Raw genomic sequence first — 19,167 nt, 5'->3', positions numbered from 1 at the left:
ACCACAAAAAAGGACACAGGGGATGGTAGACATCAGAGTAAACTCAGTGATGCTGAGAGAATAAAAGAGGAAAGTGAAGCTGTGACAAAACAGAGCTTTTCTGGCACAGGAGAAGATGCCTCATACAAACCTAAGATTAAACTAAATATTCTTTTAATACAAAGTACCATTCAAAATTAAGACTAAACTTAATATTCTTATTGTATTGAGAGAGTTTTGAGAACCCCCTGGAGGATTTTTGGATGTTGGTGGTGTGAAATATATAAAGCAACAAAGGGCAATAACTCAAAGTAAGGAATAAGCCAGGAGGCATAAAAGACACTGCTGTTGTCAGTGAAGGCAGAAAGAACATTAAAAGCAGAGCAGGTGATGATACATTGAATAAAAGCCTAAATGTGATCCAGACCAAAGAGAAGCTGCACTGAGAAAGGCAGAAACATCCACCCTGGATGAATAGCAGCTGGAACAGCAATTTCAGGGCTGAGGGGCACAGCATGTGTTATCCTACTATCAAAATGAACAATAGGCCTGTAGAATGATTTGGTGAGGATCTCTCATATCTTCAAACAGCAATAAAAAGGAGATTGTGTAGCCTTAGCTACTCAGCACCTAGGAGACACAAATCTCATTTGACAGAAGTGCCTCTGGAGCAGGAGCAGGCTGCAATGCAGCACTAGTTCAGGTGGTGTTGTTACAGAGGCCATCGCAGTTTGTGCACTCTAATCAAAAGTGAGAAAGGAAGGAAGGAATCAGATCTGCATTCCCACTTCCAGGTCTAAGCAGCTGAATCAGAATCAGTCCCATACTGTGGATCCCTCCTTATAAACAGCTTTCATATTATTCTGGCAGTTACCATTTTTGCTCACAGCTGTTTTTCTGAGCAGCATTTAGTTATGTAGCTATCAGAAAATTAACTTCCCCTCCCTCCAAACCATCACTATTTAAATATCTCTCAAAAAAAGAAAAAAAACCAAAGCAGATATTGAAGTGAGAACCTTACTTTGAGAGACTGAGCAGTGTCAGCATCAGTGTCATGGTACAATATAACATTGTTAGCCATGTCAAAGCTCTCCCGCACTCCAAGGTGGTAGAACAGTGATGGCTGCTTGGAAATATCACTCATGTCCACAACTGCAACATCTGAAATGAGAGAGGGGGGAGGAGGAAAGTGCTAAAAAAACCCAAACTCCATCATTTTAAACCAAATTGCACACACATGAGGACAGAGAAACCCAACATATTCAGCTAAGCATCATATGCTCAGGGTTGTTGGCTGGATAGGGCTGGGTGCTAGGTTGGACTGGATGATCTTGGAGGTCTCTTCCAACCTGGTTGATTCTATGAGGTGCCATGCTATGATCTCCATTCAAGAGCATAAAAATAAAGAGCTCAAAACTCTACAAACAACACAAAAATGCAAACCCAAAGCCCTCCCCACCAGAAAAAAACAAACCAAACCAAACCCCAACACGAAATCACAGCACATGAGAAAATCCTGCTCAACTCCTGCACATCTATGGAGGAGTTTCCCAGTTCCTGTTTAGTCAGCAGGGGCAAAAACCTTTAGTCAGCTGCAGACTGCAGGGTCAGACAGACTGAGCAGGCTTCAAGCAGTAAGCCCCAGCTCCAGAAACTCAGCCAACAAACCTGGATGACTCCAACACTACCAAATCGTTTTGGAAAGCACAAATGATCTAGAAAACAAAAAGTCATGACACAGACCTATAATCAAACACCACCTAAGGAGGGAGGGGGAAATAAGAAGTCTAAGAGCTTGCCCTGCTTTTAGGGCTTCTATAGAGAGTTTGTTTGAGGAGCTGGAGTGCTGTGAAATGAAAATCATTACCCAGTAAGAGAATCCAGACAATGTGTGCATGTAGCACACAGGCAGTACATCTTACAACACAATGTGAGCAATCATCCATTACAGAGCTAATTGAAACAGTTCACTGCCACAGCTCATGGCCACACGTGGCAGTCTACAACTGCAGTTTGTCTTCCATTGACTGCTGCTAGGTAGCAATCTAAGGAGCAGCAGCAGAAACATGAAATGGATAACAGAAGTAAGGTCCTGCATTGTAGGAACAGAAGTAAGGTCCTGCATTAAAAAGACTAATGACTTATCATGGAGATGTTTGTTCAGAGATAAAAAAAGAGATTTATGAGTAGGAAATGTTTCTTGTTTGTTCACAGCTCATGAACAGGGCTGGGAATGAGGGGAAAGGAAAAGACAACAAATTGAAGGCTGTAGCCAGAGCAGTGTGGGCAGAAGGGCAAGAGAGGGGATTCTGCCCCTGGACTCTGCTCTGTTCAGACCTCACCTCCAGTCCTGCTGTCCCCAGGCAAATTAAGGACACAGAGCTGCTGGAGGGAGGCCAGAGCAGGCCACAAAGATGCTCCCAGGGCTGCAGCAGCTCTGCTGTGAGCACAGCCTGAAAGAGTTGGGGCTGTGCAGGCTGGAGCAGAGGAGGCCCCCAGGGGACCTTCTTGTGGCCTTCCAGCATCTGAAGGGGGCTCCAAAAAAGCTGGGGAGGGACTTTTGAGGCTGTGAGGGAGTGTCAGGAGTGGGGGAATGGAGCAGATCTGGAGGTGGGGAGAGTGAGGCTGGAGGTGAGGAGGAAGTTGTTGAGCAGGAGAGTGGTGAGAGGCTGGAATGGGTTGCCCAGGGAGGTGGTTGAGGCCCCATGGCTGGAGGTGTTTGAGGCCAGGCTGGCTGAGGCTGTGTGCAGCCTGCTCTAGGGTAGGGTGTCCCTGGGCACGGCAGGGGGGTTGGCACTGCCTGATCCTTGTGCTCCTTTCCAACCCTGACTGATTCTGTGATTTTATGACCCCACTGCCTTTGTTTGAGATCCATATAGAAGAGGAAGAGAAGGAAAAATAGTTAACATCCAAGTGTGTTCCTAACCACAGCATGTGGATGCATGCCAGAGAGTCCTTTAATGGAGCCCAGCAAAGTATCTCCTCCTTCCTACACACCTCACAGTTCAGAATGCTTAAACTCAAATTTTCTTGGCTCCAAAGGGAAAAAGCTGAATGACAGCAGTTCTGCTTAGAGCTTCCAAAGCAAAGCTGCAGCCTGGTTTACAGCTCTGAAAGCTGAGATAAAGAAGTTTGGTACACTTGAGGTTTGTGTGTACATCACAGAAGTGCCATTCACACCACAGACCTGTCACTATGATCCATTCCCAGCCTTTGGAAAAGAACCAACTTCCTTAGGTCATCAGCCTTGAAGGTGTGTGGAGGGGGGAGGGGGTGCAAGTGCTTCCTATCCTGGAAGACAGCAGCTGAGGAAGCAAAAGACAGAAGGAGGATGCAGGGACAGGAGAAGCAAGGGCTGGAAGGAGGATGCAGGGAACTGCAGACCTGCCAGGGAAGGTCATGGAGCACCATGCTGAGGGATGTTATGCAGCATGTACAGGTGCAGGCAGTGTGGGTGCTGGGTGCTGGCCTCTTCTCCCTAGCATCAAATGATGGAATGAGAGGAAATGAAGTAGTAAGAAGTTTTTATTGGTAGTAAGAAGGATTTCTTTGCCTGGACACAAGTTGCCCTGGGAAGTTGTGGAGCACAGAATCACCCAATGTGATCTTTGATCTTTGGCTACCTTACAAATATCCAGTGAGGTAAAATATGTTGGCAACTCCCACCCAGCAAAAGTGATGCTCAGGAGTAGAGGGAAAAGCAGAAAATCATCTGAAACAAGACTACAGGCAAGGGGGTGTGGACAGTGCTCTTCTCTGGCTGTCCTCATTCTCTCTCAGTCCCCATTTCATGCAGGGACCTCCACAACAGGACACAAATATTAGAGCCACTGATCATGTTAGCACTGTGGTGTTGCTTTACAAATGTGCCCTGATACTGCATCTTTCATCTGCCCTCTGCTGCTCAGAATAGACACTAAAAATAGAACTAGGGCTTATCTTTCATGCTCCACTGGCAATTGGTGCAACTCAGGAGAAAGCAGCAGGCACAGCTACTCATTTCTCTAAACTATCAGAGGTATCTGTGCAGTACTTGTAACTTGGATCACAGAATCACAGAATGTGGCCTTGGAAGATCATCCAGTCCAAGCCTCCTGCCAGGGCAGCAGCACCTAGAGCAGAGCAGGGCACACAAGAACACATCCAGGGGAGTTGCAATGGCTGCAGAGAGGGAGACTCTGCAGCCTCTCTGGGCAGCCTGATCCAAGTCTCAGCCACCCTCACAGCCAAAAAGGTTCCCCTCCTGGTCCTGTGGCACCTCCTCTGCTCCAGCTTGCTCCCAGTGCCCCTTGTGCTGCCCTTGGCCAGCCCTGAGAATCACAGAATCAGCCAGGTTAGAAGAGAGCTCCAAGCTCATCCAGCCCTACCTAGCACCCAGCCCTGCCCAACCAACCAGACCATGGCACTCAGTGCCCCAGCCAGGCTTGGCTGCAACACCTCCAGCCACAGCCACTCCACCACCTCCCTGGGCAGCCCATTCCAGTGCCAATCACTCTCTCTGACAACAACTTCCTCACAACATCCAGCCTAGACCTGCCCTGCCACAGCTTCAGCCTCTGTCCCCTTCTTCTGCTGCTGGCTGCCTGGCAGCAGAGCCCAACCCCACCTGGCTACAGCCTCCCTGAGCCTCCTTTGCTGCAGGCTGCACCCCCCCAGCTCCCTCAGCCTCTCCTCACAGGGCTGTGCTCCAGGCCCCTCCCCAGCCTTGCTGCCCTGCTCTGGACATGCTCCAGCAGAGACTGGCTGCATCCCCCTGACACTTGCCCTTCATTTATCCCTTAAAATAAAACAAACCACTTGCTCCAAAAATCCAATAGCCCAAGAAAGTGCATTTTAGTTACCAGGACTAGAGCAAACACAGCAGGTGAGCAGCACTGTCAGTAGAAGGGGTTATCAGTGACCTACTTTCTCACCCATCCTTCTGGTTCAGGGCTTCTCTTATGTATTACATACACAGGGTCATAAAATGTTTTTGATTGGAAGGGAACTCCAAAAGTCATCCAGTCCAAACCCCCTGCAGTCAGCAGGGACATCATCTGCTAGGTCAGGTCTCTCAGAGAGCTTTGTCCAGCCTAACCCTGTAAATCTCCAGGGATGCTTCCTCAACTCCCTCCCTGGGCAACCTGTTGCAGTGTGGCAGCAGCCTCCTGCTGCACAACTTGTTCCTCACAGCCAAGCTCAGGCTGCTCTGCTCTCAGCTCAAACCATTGCCCTCATCCTGTCCCTGCAGGCCTTTGCAAACAGTCCCTCTGTAGCCTGCCTGGAGCCCCTGCAGCTCCTGGCAGGCTGCTCTTTGGTCTGCCTGGAGCCTTCACTTGTGCAGGTTGCACACCCCCAGCTCCCTCAGCCTGTCCTCATAGCAGAGGTCTTCCAACCCCCTGATCATTTCTGTGGCCTCCTCTGGACCTACTCCATCAGGTCCACGTCTCTCTTTGATCACATTGGGTGCATCTGTGCTCCACAACCTCCCTGGAGGTGTTCAAAGCCAGGTTGGATGAGGCCTTGAGCAACCTGTTCTAGTGAGAGGTGCCCCAGGGGGTTGGAACTGGATGATTCTTGAGGTCCCTTCCAACCTAAACCATTCAGTGACTCTATGGCAATGCATAACCTGTTGGCTGTCTTAAGGGCCACACCAACAGCAGCAGGAAGAGGCAGAACCTCTGCCTTTGAGCTTGGTAATCATGTTGATTCCTCAGATTGGCTTTAGAAAGCCTGAAGCCTCTCAAGCACCCATTTACAGAGAACATAGCAAAACAATAATCAAATACCTCAGTTCCACAAAAGACAGAGGTGATTCTGATAAGATTTGCTCTGTTTAAAGAGGTCTGAGCCCACAGAAGCTCTGCTAAGTAAAGGAGACTAGTGCCAGACAGTGGTGTCCTTGCCAAACATCAGCTTTCCTCCTGCAAATCTCTGTTATCAGCTAAGATTAGACCAGCAGAGAGCAGTGGTCTGGCACTGCCAGAAAGCAAGAGACAGACACAACACAGCCTTGTGCTGTTTTCACTCCCAGCTCCAGTTTCACCTTGTCGCTCTCAGAGAACATCAAGGCTAACAGGAAACCTCTGTCCCCAACACACAGCAAGGAGATTTAATTTTCATACATAAAGATTTCTTTCTTCAACTGCTGTGAGTGCACAGCAGAAAGAGGAGAGTTAATGCAGCGAGTCTCACCTGAGTGACATGATGAGGAGCAGCCATTTTTCTGCACTCAGTAAATCCTGTGGCCTTGCTGAGATGGCTAAAGCAAAGACACTCCACCTGTTGCTATTTATAGAGGCATAGAACCAAGCAGGCAGGCAGAGAGCTCCAAGCTCAGCCAGCCCAACCTAGCACCCAGCCCTGCCCAACCAACCAGACCATGGCACTCAGTGCCCCAGCCAGGCTTGGCTGCAACACCTCCAGCCACGGCCACTCCACCACCTCCCTGGGCAGCCCATTCCAGTGCCAATCACTCTCTCTGACAACAACTTCCTAACAACATCCAGCCTAGACCTGCTCTGGCACAGCTTCAGCCTCTGTCCCCTTCTTCTGCTGCTGGCTGCCTGGCAGCAGAGCCCAACCCCACCTGGCTACAGCCTCCCTGCAGGCAGCTGCAGGCAGCAATGAGCTCTGCCCTGAGCCTCCTCTGCTGCAGGCTGCACCCCCCCAGCTCCCTCAGCCTCTCCTCACAGGGCTGTGCTCCAGGCCCCTCCCCAGCCTTGCTGCCCTGCTCTGGACATGTTTCAGCACCTCAACATCTCTCTTGAATTGAGGGGCCCACAACTGGACACAGCACTCAAGGTGTGGCCTGAGCAGTGCTGAGCACAGGGGCAGAAGAACTTCCCTCATCCTACTGGCAACACTGCTCCTGATACAGGCTCCCCTGTGGGGCCAGGCTGAGAGAGTCGGTTCAGCCTGGAGAAGGCTCTGGGGAGACCTCAGAGCAGCCTGACGGTACCTGAAGGGGATTACAAGAAAGCCAGGAAGGGACTTTTGACAAGGGCTGGGAATGATAGGATCAGAGAGAATGGATTGAAGCTTGAGGAGGGCAGATTGAGACTGGAGATGAGGAAGAAATTCTTTGCAGTGAGGGTGATGAGACACTGGCACAGGCTGCCCAGGGAGGTTGTAGATGCTTCCTCCCTGGAAGTGTTGAAGGCCAGGCTGGATGAGGCTTTGAGCAACCTGGGCTGGTGGAAGGTGTATCTGCCCATGGAAGGTGTCCTTGCTGGACCCAGATGACCTTCAAGGTCCCTTCCAACCCAAACCATTCTGTCAATTTATGAATACCCCTAAGCCTTCACATTTTCTACACAACCTGTAATAGCTGGCAAAAAAAAACCAACACCTAATTAAGTCTACCTAGTGACAATCAATAAGTGAAGAAGCATTTCCTTGCAGAGTAAATTAAAACCAAACAGAAACACACCCAATTTCTATTACATTTAGGGAGAAGATTCCTTCCCAGCTGATTCAACACCTAGAAACACCTGCAGTGCTCCCAGCTACAAACTCCAGGGACACAAGGTTCACAGTCCAGCTCCAGGAAGCTGTCTCAGATTTAATGTTCAAGCTCAGAAGGAGAGAAAGGCAAGCAGAGAAAATGGAAAGTTGAGGTAGCTTGGTTGAGTTTGTTACTGGGTTGGTTTTTTTTCCCCATGCAAGTAAGTTTCATGCAGAGGAAAGGAAAAAAAAGTACAATCTTAGATTTCTTTGTCCCCTTTTATCCCAAAGTCCTGGCACAGACATTACTCATTTCAGACACCTTGTAACAAGGAAATAAGCCACACTTCCACACCTAGCACCAGATTTTCAGATGGGATGAAGTTGTTTGCCTAAGCTTCATTAAATAGCAGGAGTGAGAATTGTTTGGCCACTACTTCTTCCCATATGACCCACGACAACTAAAAATAGGTGCTAGTTCCAGAAGGAGAAGCCATGAAACAGAATCTCTCCATTAGAGAACCCAGATCTCATTTCTTCATCTGACTTCACAGTCTTCATTCCCTGACTTTGGCACCCATCTTCCTTTTGGCTATATACCAAAGGTAAGTGAATGAATCCCACCTCATCTGGTTATGGTTATTTATGTGCATGTTTCTGACCTTGCTCTACTGGCAATGCAGGCAAGGTGAAGCACAGGCAAGGGCTTCCAGCTACACAGAGGGGAAAAGCAAGAGTTGATACAAAGGCATTTTTCCCAAGTGACAGACACAAAGTCACAGGCTCACAGGATGTCAGGGGATGGAAGGGATCCAAAGGGATCATCCAATCCAACTCCCCTGCCAGAGCAGGAGCACACAATCTAGCTCAGGGCACACAGGAACACATCCAGACAGGCCTGGAAAGTTTCCAGAGGAGACTCCACAACCTCTCTGGGCAGCCTGTGCCAGGGCTCTGGGACCCTTGCATTAAAGAAGTTCCCCCTTGTGATGAGGTGGAACCTCCTGTGCTGCAGCTTCCATCCATTGCTCCTTGTCCTATCACAAGGAGCAAGTGAGAGGAGCATCCTCCAGTGCTGAAAGCATGAAAACCTCTGAGCACAAATCAGCATTTCTGCAAGAGAGGGCTTCATGCTGGAAACTGACCTCAACCAGCATCAGTAAAGCAAAATACACCTCTTGAATGTAATGTGGCTGAGATGCATCACAGCAGGCTTCTTGCTGTCACTTCAAACTCACCTCATGCACCTGGGTAGAAAAGGATTACAATGGTGGTGTGAGTGGTGGCCTTGCTAGCAGAGGATTTGGGCTGATGGCACAATGCAGAGCTTTGCTGCAGACAGCTGTAGCTGCTCTAGATGTGCAGTACCACACAGAGATAAAAGGGCAAGTCCCAGCAGCCTTGCTGCTGTACTGAAGTAGCACAATATCCAATCTAGCCAAAGCCTCTCAGCCACCACCTTCCCATTCTGAGGGTGGGTGGTTGGTTTGCTTCTCTTTCTGTTGCTGGGTCACATCTCCTGAAACCTGAAGCAAATGCACCCCGAGCCACGGAGTCAGATGCAGGGGAAGTGAAAGGAAAAGTATCCAATGCTCCTCAGCAAAACTGCCTGCTGTGGTAAGCATCAAAGAGCTTATGGTTAACTCCTTCTCCACTGTCACACCCAGGGGCAAAGATAAACTGCAGCAGAAGGGTTTGCCAAAGCTTATTGAAGAAGTTATTGCCCTCAGCTGTCATTCTCACCTTCCTGCCAGAGATCACAACCCCTGCAGCAGAGACAGCAAGTCAGGCATGTGCCTCTCGCCCAGCTACACTGTGCCAGTGCTGTTTATTACCTTGAGCTAGTGACAAATGCTTACTGCACCCCTGCCCACTGGCCTGAAGAAATGGAAGCATCCTTGCCAGCCAGGAAGCCTTCAGAGGGCAAAGGGCTGGGTACAGGCAGTGATGATTCCTTCAGTGTCTGCCAGAGCATGGAAGTTAGGACCCAGCACATGCATTTCCTCCTTGCCCTTTGGTAGTGTAACACGAGGAACAAAACATTCAGGGACAAAACATTACAGCTTCAACTGCAGTGCAGCAGGACAGAAACCAACTTTCAGTCTGTCTGGATGCCTTCCCAAGTCTAACATTGGAGCAATCCTCATTATCCCCATAGGCTGGGGCATGGTGAGATTGAGAGCAGCCCTGCAGAAAACGACTTGGGGGTGCTGGTGAGAAGCTGGACATGAGCCAGCAGTGTGCACTGGCAGCCCAGAAGGCCAATGGAGGTGGAGAGAGGTGATTCTGCCACTTGATTCTACTCACCTGGAGTGCTGCATCCAGCTCTGAAGTCCTCAACACCTCTCCTACAAAGGCAGGCTGAGGGAGCCTTCTCCAGGCTGAACAACTCCAGCCTCTCCTAGCTGCAGAGGTGCTCCAGCCCCCAGACATCTTCATGGCCCTTCTCTGGACCCACTCTATCAGGTCCACATCCTTCTTGTGTGGAGGGCTTCAGAGCTGGATGCAGATACCTCCTGGAGAAGGCTCCAAGTCATGAATCAAGAAATGGCTACAGGCAGGCATCTCTTGGAGAACTTCCACTCTGATACCAGTGCAAGAGAAACTGCTTCTCAAGGATCTGCCTGTGGTGTACAGAAACTAAACAGATATTGCCATAGCTATCCTGGGTATGGGAACCTCCTCTGCAATACCTCACACAGACAAAAGGAAAACTTCTTTAGACTTGCTTCTTTTGGTTTGGGGCTGTTCAGTCTGGAGATGAGAAGGCTCCAAGGAGATCCTATTGTGGCCTTCAAGTATCTGAAGTGGCCTACAAGAAAGCTGGGGAGGGACTTTTTAGGGTGTCAGGGAGTGATAGGACTGGGAGGGGGATGAATCCAAGCTAGAAGAGGGAAGAGTTAGAATAGATGTTAAAAAGTTTTTCAGCATGAGGGTGGTGAGATACTGGAACAGGTTGCCCAGGGCAGGTGATGGAAGCCTCATCCCTGGATATTTTAAGGCCAGGCTAGGAGTGGCTTTAGCAACCTGATCTAGTGCAAGGTGTCTTTGCCCGTGGCAGAGGCTTGGAGCTGGATGATCCATGAGGTCCCTTCCAACTCTGACCATTCTGTGAGACACAGAAAGTTCCTCATAAGCCACAGGGCTGCTCATATTAAAACTCCTTAATGCTATTCTTTATCAAGACCTGAACAGATGCCAACAGTGCCAATCCACCATATACTCTGAAAAAATAAGCTGGCACCAAAAAATTGTATCTATAAAATACAGACATTTAAAGGGACTGATTATATCAAAGATTAAAGGAAGTGGATGAAGAAGGTTGCATGGAAATGAACAATTGCATGGAAATGAATAACTCTGGAGCAAAGCTGGAGGTGGCTAGGTTCAGGCTGGAGGTGAGGAGGAAGTTGTTGAGCAGGAGAGTGGTGAGAGGCTGGCAGGGGTTGCCCAGGGAGGTGGTTGAGGCCCCATGGCTGGAGGTGTTTGAGGCCAGGCTGGCTGAGGCTGTGTGCAGCCTGCTCTAGGGTAGGGTGTCCCTGGGCATGGCAGGGGGGTTGGCACTGGCTGCTCCTTGTGCTCCCTTCCAGCCCTGCCTGGCTCTATGAATTACTAGATTCAGCACTTCAGCTTGGTATGTACTCAAAAACACAAGGCAGGCAGAACCCACCAGTAAACCCAGAGCAAGAAAACAAGAAGGGCATGACAGAAGTCCTGAGGAGACAGGGACAGATCACTGTGTACAAAATGACAACTGATCACAAAAAAAGAAAACCCAAACATAACACACACCCCCAAAACAACCAACTAACCCATCCCCAAAACCAACCAGGCACAAAAACACCACAACCACCCAAACCCCAGACAAAAGGCAGGCAGCTCTTTAAAATCCAATGGTAATGAAAATCCAGTATGAAACAGCAGTTTTAGACACACTGTAGGAAAACCTTAAAGCTGGGGCAAGTGGCATTAGAGCCTGTTTGTTTTTTAAGGGAAAGGGAACTATGGAGATTTGAAACTGAAAAAGAAACAGGAATTGTAGAAACACAAGCAACAAAAAAAAAAAATGTAAGTTATTTGATGCTAGAAGAGCTTCTGATTGAAATAGGAAAACAAGACAAGAGCAAAGTTAAGTATTAAAATGCTTGTTTATATTTAACATCATTTTGTTCACAGGGTGGCTCAGGGTGGAAGGCACCTCAGAGATCACCCACTCCAACCTCCCCACCATGCCCAGAGACATCTCTCAGCTACACTCAGCTGCTCAAGGCCTCATCCAGCCTGGCCTTAAACAGCCTCCCTGGGCAGCCTGGGCCAGGCTCTCAGCACCCTCACACTCAACAGTTTCTTCCTCAGCTCCACTCTCCCCCTGCTCTGCCTCAGCTCCAAACCATTCCCCCTTGGCCTGTCTAGAGACACTCTCAGCAAAAGTCCCTCTGCAGCCTTCAGGTGCTGGGAGGCAGCTCTAAGATGTTCTGCATTTACAGAGTAACATTGCAGTTAATGAGAGCTAATTTGGGACACCTGGCAATGAATTAATGCTGAAATGCTGAAAAGCTGTGCCAGAGCAAGTCTAGGCTGGATGTTAGGAGAAAGTTGTTGGCAGAGAGAGTGATTGGCACTGGAATGGGCTGCCCAGGGAGGTGGTGGAGTCCCCATCCCTGGAGGTGTTGCAGCCAAGCCTGGCTGGGGCACTGAGTGCCATGGTCTGGTTGATTGGCCAGGGCTGGCTGCTAGGCTGGACTGGATGAGACTGGAGCTCTCTTCCAACCTGCTTGATTCTATGATCACTAAAGGATGCTGTGACCAAAAAGTTTGCCAGATTGAGGCATATCCTGTGCACAGATTAAAAAGTCCCCCTGGCTGACCTCAAAATGTTGCTGCTGGAAGGAAATCCACACAATTTTATTTTGTACAGTCTCTGTTGGAAAAATTCCTGGTTCAGGACTACTGAAACAGTTTTTAATGGACACTGCCAATCATATGAAGTATTTGCTAAATTCAGAGTGTTGCAGGATTATCCAGCAACAAGGCACCTTCAGAAGGGCTAAGAAAATAGGTGTGATACAAAAAGAAATTGCTAGGCCATGGCTCTGCACTAAGACACTGAAATTGCATTCTTGTTACATGCTTGTCAGCTTTGCTACAAGAGATAAAACCAACTCCCCTTAGCTGGAAGTTAAAACCCAACAACAAATGATCACAGGCTCACAGGATGTTAGGGGTTGGAAGGGACCCAAGGAGATCGAGTCTGACCCCCCTGCCAGAGCAGGACCACACAGTCTAGCACAGATCACAGAGGGACACATCCAGACAGGCCTGGAAAGGCTCCATGATGTGAGGCTCTTCCACATTTGAGTGATTCATTGGAGGCTGAAATGGACTCCTCAGCAGATGAGACTTTAAAACAAGACTGAAGTTTTAAGAAGCATTCTCGAACACATCTCATTAGCAAAATAAAGGTCTTGTGAAAGACACTGACATGGACTTCACAGAATCACAGCACCATGCAGGCTGGCAGAGCCCCTCAGCATCACCAAGTCCAACCTAGAACTTTGCTCCTCAAGATTCACATTAAACCATGTCCCCAAGCACTACATCTAAACCACCCTTAAACACATCCAGAGGGGTGACTCCACCACCTCCCTGGGCAGCTCATTCCAGTCCCTGACCACTCTGTGAAAAACTTTTTCCTAATGTCCAATATAAATCTCCCCAATCTCAGCTTGAGGCCATTCCCCCTTGTTCTGTCTCCAACTACCTCTAAGAAGAGACCAGCAGCAACCTCTCCACAGTGTCCCTTCAGGCAGTTGTAGACAGTAATGAGCTCTTCCCCTCTTTCAAGTCTGTGAGTCCCCCAGTTTCCTCATGCCTGCTCACATGGATGTGAGAAAAAGTAGGTCTGCAAACCATCAGCACAACCACTTGGACTAGCTTTAATAATACCTATTGACTTAATGGCTTCCTCTGCTTGCTCACAATCCTTTGCCATAGCACCCAGCCAGCCAGGTTAGGTTTCAAGTGGAGAAGGGACAGCAGCTCTCTTTGGAACCAGCAAACATCAGTCACCAGCTGGATCCTGGACAAGGTGGGCAGTGCTCGCAAGTGTCTTCCTCGGGGCATGCTGCTCTGCTCCTTTGTCAGACCAATGCTGCATGACTCTGCTCCTGATCACAGGCAAGCCAGTTTCACAGTCCACATCTGGGGCTAGGGGACATGAACCTCCTGCTCAAGGCAACTGAGATGCTTCTGGCTGGCCTGACTTGATGCTACATCTGCTCCACACTGGTGAGACCCCACCTGGAGTACTGCATCCAGTGCTGGAGGCCCTGGTACAAGAGAGCTATGGAGGTGCTGGAAGGTGTCCAGAGCAGGGCCAGGAGGATGCTGAGAAGGATGGAGCTGCTCTGCTGCGAGGAGAGACTGAGGGAGTTTGGGCTGTGCAGGCTGGAGCAGAGGAGGCTCTCAGGTGACCTTCTTGTGGCCACTATCTGAAGTGGGCTACAAGAAAGTTGGGGAGGGACTTTTGAGGCTGTGAGGGAGTGTCAGGAGTGGGGGGAATGGAGCAAAGCTGGAGGTGGGGAGAGTGAGGCTGGAGGTGAGGAGGAAGTTGTTGAGCAGGAGAGTGGTGAGAGCCTGGCAGGGGTTGCCCAGGGAGGTGGTTGAGGCCCCATGGCTGGAGGTGTTTGAGGCCAGGCTGGCTGAGGCTGTGTGCAGCCTGCTCTAGGGTAGGGTGTCCCTGGGCATGACAGGGGGGTTGGGACTGGCTGCTCCTTGTGCTCCCTTCCAGCCGTGACTAACGTTGTGATTCCACGCTCTCTCTAAGTTCCAGCGTGGCTGGCAGCTAGCAGAGGGCTCTTAACAGCACCAAGGATCTCGCTACTTTGTAAGGCTAAGTTGGTACCTTTGGGTTCCGCATTCCGCTGAGGCAACACACGGTGGTAACGGAAAGAGCTGAAGCAGGAGCCTGCATTTTCCCTCACACCTCCTCCGCTCCGTGCAGACACGGCAGGGACTGGCCTCTCGCTGCCGCTGGATGAGACTCCACTCACAGCCACGCTCCGCTCTGCACATTCCCTTCACACCCTCGCGTTTGCTCCCTCCCCTCTCTGGCGCCACCTTTGCGACCCTTCCCCGGTCCCGCCGGCCGTGACCCCACACAACCCGGGAAGGTGGCGCCTGGCTCGGCCAGCGCCGTCTCCGCCCAGCCAGCTCACCTGCGTCGTAGAAGGCGTCCAGCACCGCTGTCTCCCCGAAGTCCAGCTCCCCGAAGTTGACGGTGCCCAGCTGAGCCCCCTCCGCCTCGCAGGCCCGCAGCAAGCACTGCCGCGCCCCGGCCTCGGCGCTCCGCGCCCCGGCGCCCGCCTTGGGCGGCTCGTTCAGCACGTACACGGCCCGCAGGCAGCGCGCCCGGGGGGCTGCCGCCGCCGCCGCCGCCGCGGCCCCCTCCGCCGCCTCCCCGCCGCCCGCTGCCGCCTCAGGCGGGCCGGCGGCCGGCAACTCCGGCTCCGCGCAGGGGTGCACCGGCTCCGCTGCCGCGCTGCCGCCCGCGGGGCTCTCCATAGCGGCGTCGAGGGCTGAGAGGAGCCGGCGGCTGCTCGCAGGTGTTCAGGCAGGGCCGCGGCTCATCGCGAACAGTTGACAAACTCCGTCGGTGCAGGGTAAGGCAGCTGCTTCCCTCCTCACGGCCCTCCCGCCCCCGCTTAGAGCTCTCCCCGCTGAAGAGCTGCGGCCAGGCGGCACCGCTCCCTGGCGGGCGGGCACGGGGACGAGGTGAGGCGAGGTGAAGGCAGCCGTGCGGGGAACTCAGCGCCGCCCGCCCCGGACGAGGCCGCCTGAGCGCACCTGGCGCGGAGCCCTCGCACCGCCAGAGTGCCGCCACAGCGGTGCGGGGAGTGCGCGGCAGCACCGCCAGAGTGCCGCCACAGCGGTGCGGAGAGTGCGCGGCAGCACCGCCAAAGTGCCGCCACAGCGGTGCGGGGAGTGCGGCAGCACCGCCAGAGTGCCGCCACAGCGGTGCGGGGAGTGCGCGGCAGCACCGCCAGAGTGCCGCCACAGCGGTGCGGGGAGTGCGCGGCAGCACCGCCAGAGTGCCGCCACAGCGGTGCGGGGAGTGCGCGGCAGCACCGCCAGAGTGGCGCCACAGCGGTGCGGGGAGTGCGGCAGCACCGCCAGAGTGCCGCCACAGCGGTGCGGAGAGTGCGCGGCAGCACCGCCAGAGTGCCGCCACAGCGGTGCGGGGAGCGCGGCAGCACCGCCAGAGTGCCGCCACAGCGGTGCGGAGAGTGCGCGGCAGCGCCGCCAGAGTGCCGCCACAGCGGTGCGGAGAGTGCGCGGCAGCGCCGCCAGAGTGCCGCCACAGCGGTGCGGAGAGTGCGCGGCAGCACCGCCAGAGTGCCGCCACAGCGGTGCGGAGAGTGCGCGGCAGCACCGCCAGAGTGCCGCCACAGCGGTGCGGAGAGTGCGCGGCAGCACCGCCAGAGTGCCGCCACAGCGGTGCGGGGAGCGCGGCAGCACCGCCAGAGTGCCGCCACAGCGGTGCGGGCAGTGCGCGGCAGCACCGCCAGAGTGCCGCCACAGCGGTGCGGGGAGCGCGGCAGCACCGCCAGAGTGCCGCCACAGCGGTGCGGGGAGCGCGGCAGCACCTCGGGCCCGGCCGCGCCTCGGTTATAGCTTCTCTCCCCCGTCCCTCGCCGGGCGAGCTCCGCGCACCGCCCGCGGCTGCTGCTGGGGCTGTGGTTTGGCCGAGTGGCACCGCACGCCCCGAGCGGGTTCCTCTGGGGGTTGCAAGGCTTAGGCTGAGGCAGGCGGACAGCCTACAGCGAAGGGACCCCGCGCCGGGCTTGCATGGGACTCCCTCTCCCCAGGCTGCCCTGAGCAGCCTTCCCCCGGCCGGGCCGCGGCCTTTGGGCGCCGTTCACCCCTGTGAGGAGCCGCCTCAGCTCCATCGCTGCTGCCCCTGAGGGGCTTCGTCCTCCTGGGCAAAGGCGCTCGTAAGCCGGGGTCTGACTGCTGCTGACATTTTAAAGCCATCCTGTTCCTTCAGAAGCCAAAGGGAACTGCTAGTGCTTCTCCTAAGCTTCCCTCTTTCAGGCGTAGGGGCTTGCCCACTGCTGCCGTCGTTTGAACGGCTTTGACCACAGACAGACTGTTCCAGAAGTTTGGATGTAGTCAGCCCTTAGAATCACAGAATGGGTTAGGTTGGAAGGGGCCTCAAAGCTCAGCCAGTTCCAACCCCCCCTGCCCTAGGCAGGGACACCTCCCACTAGAACAGGTCACTCAAAGCTTCATCCAACCTGGTGCTGAACACCTCCAGGGAGGTTGTGGAGCACAGAATCACCCAATGTGATCTTTGATCACATTGGGTGATTCTGTGCTCCACAACCTCCCTGGGAAACCTGTGCCTGTGTCTCACCACCCTCAACCTGTGCCAGTGTCTCAGCACCCTCAACCTGTGCCAGTCTCTCACCACCCTCACTGCAAAGAACCCTTTCCTAACATCCAGTTTCAATCTCCCCTCTGCCAGTTCAGACCCATTCCTCCTCATCCTGTCATTCTCAGACCTTGTCAATAGTCCCTCCCCAGCCTTCCTGGAGCCCACTTCACATCCTGGAAGGCCACTCCGAGGTCTCCTCCAAGCCTTCTCTTCTCCAGCCTGCACAGCCCCAACTCATGTAGTCTGCCCTCAGAGCACAGCTGCTGCAGCCCTCTTGGTGGCCTCCTCTGCACTGGCTCCAACACTTCCATGTCCTTCTTGTGTTGGGGGCTCCAGAACTGCCCCCAGGACTCCAGGTGGGGTCTGAGGAGAGCAGAACCAAGGGGCAGAATCCCCTCCCCTGCCCTGCTGCCCACACTGCTCTTGCTGCAGCCCAAGACACGGTTAAATTCCTTCTCTTTAAAACCTCCAGGTGAGCTCTCAGCAGAGCAAAGTGGCAGAATCACCTCTCAACCTGCTAGCCACGCTGCTCTTGGTGCAGCCCAGGCTTCCATTGACCTTCTGAGCTGCAAGTGCACGCTGCATCACAAGCAGCATGGCCAGCAGGTTGAGAGAGGAGATTCTGACACTTTGCTCTGCTCTGGTGAGACCTCACCTGGAGTACTGCATCCAGCTCTAGGGCCCTCAACACAGGGAGGACATGGACCTGATGAAGCAGGTCCAGAGGAGGGCCACAAAGATGATCAGGGACTGGAGCACCTCTGCTACAAGGACAGGCTGAGAGCTCTGGGGGTGTTCAGCCTGGAGAAGAGAAGGCTCTGGGGAGACCTAAGAGTAGCCTGCCAGGACCTGAAGGGGCTCCAAGCAGGCTGCAGAGGGACTATTTGCAAAGGCCTGCAGGGACAGAATGAGGGGAAATGAGTTGAAATTAGAGGTAAGACTTAGATTGGATGTTAGGAACAACTCCTGTACCACGAGCACACTGAAACACTGCAACAGGTTACCCAGGGATGGTCTAAGACCTTATCCCTGGAGATGAACATTCAAGGTTATGCTGGGCAAGGCTCTGAGCAACCTCATCTAGTTAAGGCTGTCCCTGCTGACTGCAAGGGGGTTGGAATGGATGCCCTTTGGATGTCTCTTCCAACTCAAACCACTCCAGAACTCAGCTCTCTAAGACATCCCTGCATCCCTCTCCCTGAGAACCCAAGATTTGCTCTTGTGGAATAACCTCAAGGCAGTGCTCCAGTTTGCTCAGGCAGCACTTTGCACCTGTCAAACCCACTCAGTGAGACTATTAATTAGCACTTCCACACTAGGAGCAGTGCAGCAATATGTTCTCTGCAACTCCCAAAGACAGCCAGTGCTCCCAAGAAAATGATGTCCTTGAATCCACCTTCTCCTTTTTCCTTTCTGTTGCTTTTCATTTTGCAGAGCCCTGAGCAGCAGATGCTTCTCTAGACACAATTGGGCTAATGGGAAGTGTTTCCTTTCTGTTTTATTTTTATCCCCCCAGGGCTATGAACTTAGAGTTCAAACTGTAAAGCTGAGCTGTAAATTTATACAGAGCCAGAGAATGGGTTGGGCAGGCAATAATTGGTAGAAGCATGCAAAGGCAACCACCGAGGCAGAGAGCAACACCAAGCTGTGTCCAGCACAGCCAGAGAGGTTCTCCTCCCCTTCAGCTCTGCCCTGCTGAGGCTCCACATGGAATACTGCATCCAGTTTTGGGCTCCACAGTTTAAGTGGGACAGAGATCTACTGGAGAGAGTCCAAGGGAGGGCTACAAGGATGATGAGGGGGCTGCAGCACTGCCTGGTGAGGCTGTTGTAACCTGTCCTCAGAGCAGAGCTGCTGCAGCCCTCTCAGCATCTTGGTGGCCTCCTCTGGACTGGCTCCAACACTTCCATGTCCTGCTTGTGCTGGGGGCTGCAGAGCTGCACAGAGGACTGCAGGTGGGGGCTGAGGAGAGCAGAGCCAAGGGGCAGAATCCCCTCCCTTGCCCTGTGCCCACATTGCTCTGGCTGCAGCCAGCACAGGGTTGTGTCTGGGCTGCACTCACCCTGCAGGCTCCTGTGGAGCTTTGCATCAGCCCAGACCCCCAGGGCCTGTTCCTCAGGGCTGCTCTCAGCCATTCCCAGTGAAATCTATCTCAGCACAGAGGGAGGGGGTTGTGTGCCTTTCCCTTCCTGGCTGTGTGGGCTTGTGAGAGAAGGCTGTGTAAACCCAGGACCTAGAGTCACAGCAGCTTCTCAGTCCAGCCTGCAAGGCAAACCAGCCAGAGCCTGCAGAAGGAAATTAGCTTACCTGAGCTGCAGCATCAGCAG

At 52.9% G+C, this 19,167-nt stretch overlaps 1 protein-coding gene across 1 annotated transcript in view; it reads right to left on the bottom strand.

Moving 5' to 3' along the window:
• Positions 1-15,519, bottom strand: part of MAP3K15 (mitogen-activated protein kinase kinase kinase 15) — a 72,017-nt gene extending 56,498 nt beyond the window's left edge. The window contains exons 1-2 of the mRNA XM_064152054.1: positions 14,622-15,519; positions 1,001-1,140 (exon numbers count right to left, since the gene is read on the bottom strand). Coding sequence (XP_064008124.1) covers positions 1,001-1,140; positions 14,622-14,967 — 486 coding nt within the window. The 5' untranslated portion in view covers positions 14,968-15,519. The remainder of the gene's footprint in view (positions 1-1,000; positions 1,141-14,621) is intronic.
• Between the last annotated feature and the right edge of the window lie 3,648 nt (positions 15,520-19,167).

The sequence above is a fragment of the Pogoniulus pusillus genome, chromosome 12 (genome assembly GCF_015220805.1).
Source record: "Pogoniulus pusillus isolate bPogPus1 chromosome 12, bPogPus1.pri, whole genome shotgun sequence".
NCBI lineage: Eukaryota > Metazoa > Chordata > Aves > Piciformes > Lybiidae > Pogoniulus > Pogoniulus pusillus.
Note: the sequence above shows the minus strand (reverse complement) of the source record. Positions and strands in the feature narration are given on the sequence as shown.